General features: G+C 38.6%; 1 protein-coding gene across 40 annotated transcripts in view; it reads right to left on the reverse strand.

Moving 5' to 3' along the window:
• The window catches only part of ANK2 (ankyrin 2), a 584559-nt gene that overhangs the window by 335419 nt on the left and 237399 nt on the right, over positions 1-11741 (reverse strand). For 5 of the 40 annotated variants that reach the window (XM_031664049.1, XM_031664036.1, XM_031664044.1 and 2 more), the window contains exon 1: positions 6398-6796. The exons of 18 other annotated variants lie outside the window; for them this stretch is intronic. In XM_031664049.1, the coding sequence (XP_031519909.1) occupies positions 6398-6481 (84 nt within the window). In that variant the 5' untranslated portion in view covers positions 6482-6796. Of the gene's footprint in view, positions 1-6397; positions 7514-11741 lie in introns of those variants that run through there. 17 more of the 40 variants (XM_031664025.1, XM_031664022.1, XM_031664020.1 and 14 more) reach the window with 11 other exon arrangements.

Here is an 11741-nt window from a genome sequence, read left to right on the forward strand (position 1 = left end):
TGGAAATGTTATCAACTGATGCAAAATGACAGCAACATTGGAAGGAAGAATCAGGAGGATATCTTAGAAGAAAACCACAGAATCTTTGCAAGAGATACAGACAACTACTTTACACCTGGTTTCCACAGGAGAAATGGCTCAAAATATGACATTAGTTGAACAGTAGGAAAAATGTCTATGGTCTCTTCAGCACCATCTGTATGTGGTCTCTGAGTCTCCAGTTTCTCATCTATGACACTGGGATAATAATATTCAATGAGTTATTTTGAAGATTAAATAAGATAGCATATGAAAGCAGTTCCAGATTCCAGACATAAGAGTAAGATTTTAAAAATGTTGTTCTCAATTTTCTTGTGTCATTGCTGCTGCCATCTAGACTTAAACAAATGTTGCTGTAAGAGCCAAGTAATAAACTAATGCATCTAATCAAGATTAAAGATTTTTCTTTCTAAGATAACTCAACTGCATGACTGTTGACCACATTCTAACGCAATGGTTCTATTCATGTATTTATTTATCTATTTATTCATCTATTTATTTATTGAGACAGTCTCACTCTGTCACGCAGGCTGGAGTTCAGTGGCAAGATCATGGCTTACTATGACCTCACCCTCCGAGATTGGGTGTCCTTAGCAGTCCCCAGTAGCTGGGACTACTGGCATGTGCCACCATGCCTGGCTAATTTTTTATTTTTGTTTTTATTTTAGATACAGGGTCTTGCTATCTTGCCTAGTCTGGTCTCAAACTTCTGGGCTCAAGCAGTGCTCCCATCTCAGCCTCCAAAAGTGCTGGGGTTACAAGTGTGAGCCACTGCACCCAGCTAAGACAATGGTTCTAAACTTGAGTGTGCGTAAGAAAGAGTTGGGAGCCTGTTAAAAATCCTCAAAGGTTCTAACACACAGCAGGTCTGAAGTGGGTCCTAAGAAGTGAATTATTTTAGCAGAAAACCTAGGTAATTCTGGTAGTTGTGGTCAGTAGACAGCACTTTGAAATATGCTGCTGTAAAAGGATAAATTAGTTATTACTAAGACATGAAATTATCAGTGAAAAAATTAATATGATAAAGGGGAGTAAATAGAAACAGAGAAGAAGACATTGAAAGAAAAATCACAGAATACCAGGTTATAAGGTATTTTTCTATCCAATAAAAATTTCCATCATCCCTGACAGATGGTCATTTTAAATACTTTCAGTGATGGGGAATTACTGTCTTCAGGCAACACATGCTATTTTGGGTTATAAGTTGGTATTTTATAAAGGGCAAATGGTAAGTTATTTGAAAGACTGAAGAAATAGGGATATTGTTCAGAATAAATTATACATGGAAGCCTTTCTAGACATCAGTGAACTAGATAAGGCATCAACTTTAAATTCAAAATTAATTGACTACAATACTATTTGGACACCCAAATGTTGGATCTACTACCTGATTCCACTAAAAAGGGCATAGTTTCTTTGGCTGCTATAAAAATAAACCTTTTAATATGTACCTCATTCATATTTCTATGGTACAACATTTCAACCACACATCTGGCAACACTTTCATCTTTCATCTCTCTATTTAGGCAGTGGCACGTAAACAGCCATTCAGTGTGTGTATGTGTGTGTGTGTGTGTGTGTGTGTGTGTGTGTGTACCTTCAAAATATTTTACAATGCTTATGAATATCTTAGTGATCCAGATCAAAGCATCTTTAATAAATATAAGGTATCCTATAAAGCCATTTTATCCTACTACTCTGTTGAAAATAATAGTGCCGATATTTTATTTTTATCTTCATATCATTATTCCACTAAATGGGGAACACAGTTACTAAACCATTTACTCATGTACTTGTTTTAGAAGAACTCACAGGCCTAGTGGTTTCAGATGGCTGTCACCTGTGATTGATGCTTGGGCATTACCATTTCCAAGTATGTAAATTACCAAAATCTTCTACAGCCTCTTTTAGTATAAATCCACTGCTATGTTATTGCTACAAACTGGAAAGTGTGTAGAGTTGCACACATAAATATGGTCTTGGATTATTGTAATATAATCTGTCAAAATGGTGGAATAGTGGAATAAGTTTTATAGTCTCATACCTGTAATGCCAGCAATTTGAGAGGATGAAAGAGAAGAATCGCTTGAACCAGGAGTTCAAGACCAGCCTGGGTACCTTAGGGAGACTCTGTCTCTACAAAAAGTGAAAAAAAAAATAGCCAGCTGTGGTGGCACATGCCTGCAGTCCCAGCTACTTGGGAGGCTGAGGCAGGAAGATCGCTTGAGCCAGGTGGGTTGATGCTGCAGTGTGCCATGATCACACCACTGTACTCCAGCCTGAGTGACAGAATGAGACCCTTCCTCAAAAAATATAAAAATTTTTATAGAGTTTTCTGGGATTTAGAGTAGGCTGAAAGCCGTCTTACATGGCTACATTTCACATAGTTCCCAATGCTTCTTTTTAGTCCTGGATTCCAGTTGAAAATTAGAATAGCCCCCATTTCCTCTTCGCCACTGAACCACCACTAAAACATCAATCCCAAATCTGCACCTTAGGCAATATCTGCTAGTATGAAATATCTTGGCCCTAAGAAAACTTTGTTGAAGTATCAGATGAAGGTTTTCATGACTACTTTAACAACACTACTATCTATAATTTATTTTCTTTGGGTACTAAAGAGTATCCAATGATAAACAAGTCTTTCTCTCTCTCTCCAAAGGTATCTTTGTGTTCAAGCTTGAGAATGAGAAAGGCAGCCACTGACACACAGGAGTGGGCCTGGTACTATCAGCTAGGCCTCAGTGTTCTCCTATTTGATCATAAAAAATTTCTCAAAGCATCAACATCAGACAAGACCACTCTGACCATGGCAGACTAAAACCAAAACATCACCACTCCCATATCATGTCTGAACGCAGACAAAACAAAGACGTTGTCCAAGACACAAAATACCAAACATCTCCCTCTCTTGCCAAATGAGATTGCTGCTTCCTTACAACTATAGCTTTAGTAACACTCTAGCCTGTTCTCCTGTAGATAAGACTGGGATACACAATTATAGAATTGTTCCTGCTTTCTGGGAGTACCGCATCCCCAGAGTGAGCCACCATTCTCTTGAACCCTCTTTCTTTTTTTTTTTTTTTTTTTTAAATTTATTTATTATTATTATACTTTAAGTTGTAGGGTACATGTGCATAACATGCAGGTTTGTTACATATGTATACTTGTGCCATGTTAGTCTGCTGCACCCATCAACTCGTCATTTACATCAGGTATAACTCCCAATGCAATCCTTCCCCCCTCCCCCCTCCCCATGATAGGCCCCGGTGTGTGATGTTCCCCTTCCTGAGTCCAAGTGATCTCGTTGTTGAACCCTCTTTCAAATTATTCAACCAAAGCCCGTATCCTATGCATTCTTCCTGGCACCCGCTTACTGAGATGCCCCCACGGTTCCCCATGATGTGTATCCTCCTCACGACAATGAGTCATAAACCCATCATGTTCAACCACCAGTGTACTCCTCGTGGTTTCTGAGGGGAGAGCACTGACAAGCTCACTTACCGAAGCCAAAACAGATATTCTTCAGTAAAGCTCAAAGAATTGTTATCCTCAACACACTCAGTAAAATTCTGACATAAATGAATTCCTCCTTGAGCTTATTTTCTCACATTATAGGTCTGGTGGCAAAAGATCCTTTAGCTCTGTCCCTCAGAAGAGGTACTTTTGGAAGGTACAGAACAAACAAGTAAATTACAGCCCATTTGTTACGTATTTACTAGAGATAGAGGCATGATTTCAAGGAATATGAGTCAGTAGGATAGATCCACACCCAGGCCATAGTGAGCTTGGTAGTCCGTAATCCTGGATACTTAAGTAGAATCCTACAGCAGATTCAATGTAAACCTCTAGTAGAAAAACAAACAACTAAATTGAAGTGATGTGACATTGACTTTACCCCAATTTTTGCTTTCTCAGGTTTTATGCTTATTAGGGATACTTATCTCTTTATCATTAATGTCCTCATCAAGGCACGTTTAATGGTCTAGTGTTTAAATATGAAAATGTAAGTTTTCTGCTGTGCAAAATAATGTGAAACAACAATATAAAGACCTAAGGTACATTTATGTAAATGTCAATGATTTGTACGAGATAAAAAAGTTTCCAATTATAGCATATAACTTTTGACATTTTGAAAAATGACTACTAGTCTTTGCAAAGCACCTATATTGGATTCTGTCATTTCTGCCTCTCTCAAAAGTATAAACAGATTTTTCTCTTAAAAGGCTTATGCAATAAACAAATTCCATTTAAGAGAATAACACCTGAAAGTTATTGCCACTGACTATATGTTTTAAATACTGTTCAAATAATTATATATACATTATTTCTAATCCTCACAAAATATTCTATATATAATTATTCTCATTTTACAGATGAATCCCTGGATTCATTAAATGAGAAATTAAATGATGTGCTTCAAACACACAAAATTAAAGGGTAGAACTGAGATTCAGACCCACTTACGTCTGACTGACTAGGCAAGCTGAGGGGTGTGTGTGTGTTTATGTGTGTGCATCCCCTAATCTATTATGTAATTACTATTTTTTTCAAGAGCAATTTCTTTTAGGTGAAACTCCTTTTAACACTCAATATTCATGATGCTTTAACACACACATTCAAAACTTGCTCTTTCATTTTGGTTGCAAGTTTGGAAAAAGACTTACTCCTAAAATAAATTTATTTGAGAAAATTCAGCTTAAAGATATGATAGTTACTACATGGGATGATTTTGTTGTCTCTTCCTCCTCAAAGACTTTAAAATGGCTTTGGTCATGTGAAGTTAGTATCATCATTCAGAGCTTAAAAATCTCAAGATTCATTCTCCACCCCTTCAATAGTCCTGAGTATATTGTTTCTAAAGCACTACAGGGACTTTAGAGAGAAAATATGGGATTTTGAAATGATAATGTGAATTTAAAATTCCTTTTTCTTTCTTTCTTTTTCCCTCTCTCGCTCTCTCTTGCTTGCTCGCTCTCTTTTCTATTTTCTTTTTCTTTTTCTATGTTGTTCAATTAGCTAACACTCTATAAAAATGCCCTCGAGGTCTAGAGGATCTGGAATGCTTAGGTACAAAAGGAAAAGGACATTCTACCAAGGTTCCTGCTTGCCCTGAATTATCCTTTTGCCTGTTATCAGATTGCATCACTATCTCTAGGCTATGATTAAAAAATCATCACATGCTTATTTTTATCAAATTGCAAGATACCATTCAAATATACTACTCCCTTGTTTGCTGATACAATGATCTTTTAAATATCAGAGGTTGCAAATTATTTAGAATTTTTAGATTACAAGACATTTAGCACACTAGACATCTAGAATTTTGAAACACAATGCAACTTCATTAGCAAAATGAAAAATATTCATTTGTTTGTGTTTATTATTTTTGTAATCTGCTTATTCAAAATCCAAAACCATCTAACGTTGAAAGCCATTTACATTACAATCATATCTAATATCCTGCCCATATTATTGCTCCAGGAAATAAATGCATTTTAGGAGAATTTATTTATAGAGCATCTCTTTCAGAGGTGAGGCTCAGGGAAGCTCTGTGAGGCTGCAACAGTTTACCAGAAGGAGTCAGGCCATAAAGAAAGAAGTGCTGGCATTGGGTGGGGCTGAATAGTTTGCATCTTTTCCCACTGTTTCTCCCTGCTGTCATTTCCATGAAAATCGAGGGTGTGGGAATGTATGCCACAGTAAGAAATCCTACAGACTGCTTTGTGTGCCCAAGAGCCCCCACCCCATAATATCTTTAGCTGTTTTTCTTAATCATTGAAAGAGCTATCACACTAATGTCTGGGAAAACTGCAGAGGAGCTAAGCAAGCCAAAGAAATATCATGCTGGGGATGATATTTCTCCTGTCACAGCAGTCTTTTCTCCTTAGGAGGAATACACTTAGCATGAAACCAAAAGGCGTTTGCTGTCTAGCCATCTCAGGATCATCACAGAGCAAACGCATCTGGCCAAAAATCTGCCTTTTGCTTCACAATCCACCTTGCTTAACACTCTTCCTTTTAAACACTAAAAATAAAACGACTCTCTCTACCCAGTTAACACCAGAAGTATCCATCAGTGGCCACAGTCCTCAGTAATCCACATGTGGAACACACCTTATCTCTATTCACTTCACCACGCTCCAGTCAGTGTATCCATTATGAGCCATGGCTTCTTTACTATTCTCAAAAAGCAGCAGTTTGCACCTGCCTCGTTAAAAAAGCAAGGCTTGGCACTGTTATCCTCTACAGTTACTCATAATGCTCCACGGTTTCCATAGCCTCGCTGATATTACACACTCACACATGTACACACATACATATTTATACACAGACGTTCCTAATTCTGGCGATTTACCTTCTTGGGTCTTTTTCTTCTCTGACTACTGCCGTTGAACTTCTCTCCACTGTCGCTTTTCTGAGCTGCATCTTCGTTCATCATTTTGAACAGTTTGGAAAGAAAATATCTCTGCCATCAAACCGTGCCGCCTGTACAGACCACTAGCGAGTATGCACTTACTGGAGGAAAGCAGGAGGAGGAGGAGGGGTGGGGAAGGGGCGCGCACTGGGAGGGTAAGGACGGTGACGTTGCCATGGCAGCAGCTGCCACAACTGTTTATCTGACTGCATTGTTAAATCTGATTCAACCAATTACCATCAGGAACCGGTTACAATGAAGAAAGCCTTGAAAAAAGAATGCCAGGGACTCGAATGATTTGGGGACTCTGCTGGTTGGTTTCTGACACACCCTTGATAGGATCAGCTCTCAACCCACACACAAAACCTGTACTTAATTTTCTTCCTACAGGTACTTCAACAGGCTACTTAAGGAAAAGGATTGGCTATTAATATCCTAAAGTGAATATAAGAAAGCTATGTTTTTCAGATGTTATTCACTTGGTTTAAAATACAATCTTTTGAAACTACGCTCAAGGATGACTTCTGTCATAAAGCCTTGAGAACAGCTTCTCCAGCCTCCAGATAATCCCAACCACTCTCTTCTCCTGTGCCTTCTCTTTCCAATGTAAGAGTACCTGTTACAATGTATTACACAACTGCACAGACACATAACTGTCTTTCCTGGATAGGCCAAGAGTTTTAGGTCAGGAGTGTGTGTGTGTGTGTGTGTGTTTGTGTATATGTGTGTGTTTGTGTGTGTCTGGGTAGGGGGAGAACTGAACTTCCCAGAACTGAGCATAATCCATGGCACATTAAAGGCAGTTAATTAAGGCTTGTTAAATATCTAAGACACTATCGGTAATACAAACATTAAAAACTAATGGAGTTACAATATTTTATAACTGATCTCAAAAGTTTTCTTAATCTAATTATGTCTATTGACTGATGAATAAAACACAATTGTCCTCTCAAGGACAATAAAGTTCTGGAATTCTTGATTTAAAAAATGGGGCTTCTTTTTATAGCAAGAAACCCAAATTCACTTATTGATTAAGGTGGCCATACTTGTATATTTAATAATATTAACTTGTAGGCTGGGCGTAGTGGCTCATGCCTGTAATCCCAGCACTTTGGGAGGCCAAGGCAGGTGGATCACGAGGTGAGGAGCTCAAAACCAGCCTGGCCAATGTGGTGAAACCCTGTCTCTACTAAAAATACAAAAAAAAAAAAAATTAGCCAGGTGTGGGGAGGCTGGGGCAGGAGAATTGCTTGAACTCAGGAGGCGAAGGTTGCAGTGAGCCAAGATTGCCCCACTGCACTCCAGCCTGGGTTACAGAGCAAGACTCTGTCTTGGGGGAAAAAAAAAAAAATATATATATATATATATATATATACTTGTAGATGCAACCAGAACCTGATATATTTTGTACAAATGTACATATGTATATTCTAAACACTTGCCCTTATTCCCAGACAATGTACGTAAACTATAATACACAGCATACTTACAAGTAAAAATAGAGAAAGGATTAAACCAATGAGATAATGTACATAAATGCACTTTGAAATTGGAAGGTGCCTATGTAAATGTGTTGCTATTGCTAATATTATTATTATTACAAATAGACACAGTTTTCAACTCTGAAAGTGTACCTTAAGAAATGTTTATGTGAAAATGACTGTAGCAGTTGAGAACTCACCTTTCCATCATCAGGCACAGCAACAGAATTTCACCTTTTTTCCCCATTGCTGTTATGATCATTCTTTCTCTCTGCCTTACCACTCTAAGGCCCCTCCATGTCCTCATCTAGAGTCAACCTGTTTTGCTGCCCCTCACTCCCTCCACCCTCCTCCTGTTTCAGCAGACCCATTCCACCAATGCCATTCTCTCACCATTGCTTCAGTGATACCTTGGATCACACAGCCAGGCCAAAGAGGCAAAGGTTCTCTTTTTAAAAAAAAATAACAAAACCCCAAAGGGCTTCTACAGAAGCTTCCAGAAGCCCAACTCCCACTGTGGTCAGAGCCCCCACTGAAATCCCCATGCCATTTCCTACTCCCCTACCACCTGCTCTCCCAACACCTCACTCATTCCCTCACCTCATCCCTCTAGATGACCCTTTCTTGACCTTCCTTGGGAGCAGCCTCAGCTTGGACACATTCAGTTACTCAATAAATATTTATTGAATGACTATCATGTGCCAGGAACTGAGTATAGAGGCACATTGCCCTAATTACTGCGCATATCATGATAAACAAAACAGGCAACATTTCTGCAGTCATAGTGCTTACATTCTAACAGTGGAACTAGGTGGTAAACAAAAATAATAGTGACAAATGCTCTGGGGAAAAAAAGTAGAATAAGGAGTGATGAGAGACACATGTTAACTGTGCTTAGCACACAAGGTGCTAAGGAATGCTCTTTAGAAGTCTGAATGAAGGGACCAAGCCAAACAATTATCTGAAGGAAGAATATTCTAGGCAAAGAGAATAGCAGTTCAAAGGTCCTGAGATGGGAACTTCTTGGCAAAAATGTTGAGGAAACTATTATACCACAAAAAGAAGAAACAAAATGGAAGACCTTTATTATAACTGGATCTATAGGAGAGAGATGCTATTAATGTTCTTCTTTGTCAATTGAAGTCAGAACATGTTTTTCAGTCAATGGGTTTGGTAGCCCAATTAGTAATAGAATCATTGCTTTTACATCACCTCTGCAATGTAAACTGAAAACAAATGTACTTCGTATTTCAACAGTTTATGAATTAGTAACTTCTGATTATGTTCTGACAGCCTTTGTAACAATGCCTCCTCTGTCAACATTCAAACATACAGTGCATGGTTGTAAATTCTCAGATTTTGGCCTCTCAGTTTGACAGTCTGCTTTACCCTGCTGCCTGCTTGTGTATCTTAGTGTGTTGGTGCTGCTATAACAAAATCCCTGAGATGAGGTAATTTATAAATAATAGAAATTTATTTGTCACAGTTCTGAGGCTGGGAAGTTCCAAGGTGAAGGCACCGGCAGGCTCACTGTCTAGTGAGAGCCAGGTCTCTGCTTCCCGATGGCATATTGAACACTGTCCTCACATGGCAGAAGGAAAGAAAAGCAAAAAAGGGCCTACCTATTTCCCTTCAGCCCTTTTATAAGGCCACATATCCCATTCACGAGGGCTCTACCCTCATGACTTAATCACCTCCTAACGGCCCAATCCCCCAACACCATCACAATGGGGGTTAAGTTTCAACATGATTTAGGAGGGGACACAAATATTCAAACCATAGCACTGTCGTTCTGAAATATTACTTAAACTTGTATACAATGCACTTCCTGTACAAAGTATTGCCCAAATACTATACAGTATAACATAGATGTAAACATCTAACATTCTGTATAAAATAAAAATCCCAGCCAGTAGCTAAACAGGTGCTGATAGTATTGTGTCAATTAAATATCTCTCGTGACCATCCTGGCTAACCCGGTGAAACCCCGTCTCTACTAAAAAATACAAAACACTAGCCGGGCGAGGTGGCAGGCGCCTGTAGTCCCAGCTGCTCGGGAGGCTGAGGTAGGAGAATGGCGTAAACCCAGGAGACGGAGCTTGCAGTGAGCTGAGATCCGGCCACTGCACTCCAGCCTAGGCGACAGAGCGAGACTCCGTCTCAAAAAAAAAAAAAAAAAAAAAAAAAAAAAAAAAATTAAATATCTCTCTGACATTTTCTATAAAATGTCAACAGGGCCGGGTGCGGTGGCTCATGCCTGTAATCCCAGCACTTTGGGAGGCCGAGGTGGGTGGATCACGAGGTTAGGAGATCGAGGCCAGCTTGACAAACATGGTGAAACCCCATTTCTACTAAAAACACAAAAATTAGCTGAACGTGGTGGTGAGTGCCTGTAATCCCAGCTAGTCGGGAGGCTGAGGCAGGAGAATCGCTTGAACCTGGGAGGCAGAGGTTGCAGCGAGCCAAGATTATGCCACTGCACTCCAGCTTGGGCGACAGAGCAAGACTCCATCTTAAAAAAAAAAAAAGAAAAAAGAAAAGAAAGCGTCAGCAAGATGTTATGTCTGGGCAGTCATCTTTCCTCTTCTGAAAGCTGTCCATCAATTTCCTTGTGCCTGTCTGCCGAGTATTCTTCACTTCCTATCCTAATAGTACATTTTCCAGTGGGCGTGTCCCTAACTGGACTCTAAGCTCCTTGAGGGTAGGATTAATATCTATCTTGGCATGCCACATAAAGCCTACTGCAGTGCATGGCATATAATAGGGGACTAGGAACTATTTTTAAATGCAGTAAAGAAACATTTTCAGTATTTACTATGAGTTTTTATTTACAATTAGACATCTAAAAGATTATTTTTTATTTCTTAGATTTTTCTTTCCCTTTATGTACTTTCTGATATCTGAGAGCTATAAATAATTTTAAGTAAGATTTTTACAGATATTTGAGAAAATGGAGTTGCTGCAGACATGATAGCAATGATGATAATACCTTACATTTGCATTTTATAATTCGTAAAACCCTTTTGGCCCCTAGAATGGAAGCTCCATGAGAACAGAGATCTTTGTTGTTCTCATAGATATGTTACAAGCACCTGTAAGAGTTCCAGCATATGACAGATGCTCAATAAATACTAAGTGACTTTAAGGGATTCTCATAACCACACAAGAAGGTTAGTGTCAATCACAGTACAGGTGAGAAAACTGAAATAGAAAGTGGGTTTGGTGACTTGTCCAAAGTAAGAAAGTTAATAAGATATAGAGCTTAAGTTCAATAGACTTGAAGGCTGTTGTTCTTTTATTAAATCATGGCCAGCTTCAATGAAAAGCAGCCACTTAATAAAGTATAAGATGAACAAAGACTAAGATGGAAAATGCTGGGAACAGAAACCACTGTCAGATGACAATGACCCAAGTAGAAATATGAAGATGTCTTTAATTGGTTTTATGTTAAGCGTATTTTAAAGGCATGGAGTTTTAGAGGTGATTATTCTAATTTTCATATGCCTATTCTATTTTATTAAACAACGAGAGTTAATAGTATTAAGAGCTCTAACATACTATTTAAATTCATAACATTATTTGAGTGTGGTAAAGTTCCCTGTAGTATAAACCTTTATGTCTTACAGGTAGATTATCTCCATTTGTGAGTCAGAGTTGTCTGTTGTTACAAACACATTTTTTCACAGAAACTATGTTAAAAAATCTCAGTTCTCTAAAGCCCTCAAAAGGCTTTCCCACTCACTATCACTTATTGTAGAAAATCTTAACAACTTGGCAAAGATCCAATAGGGGACACCAAAGCA

Source organism: Papio anubis, chromosome 3, assembly GCF_008728515.1.
Source record: "Papio anubis isolate 15944 chromosome 3, Panubis1.0, whole genome shotgun sequence".
In the NCBI taxonomy this organism is placed as follows: domain Eukaryota; kingdom Metazoa; phylum Chordata; class Mammalia; order Primates; family Cercopithecidae; genus Papio; species Papio anubis.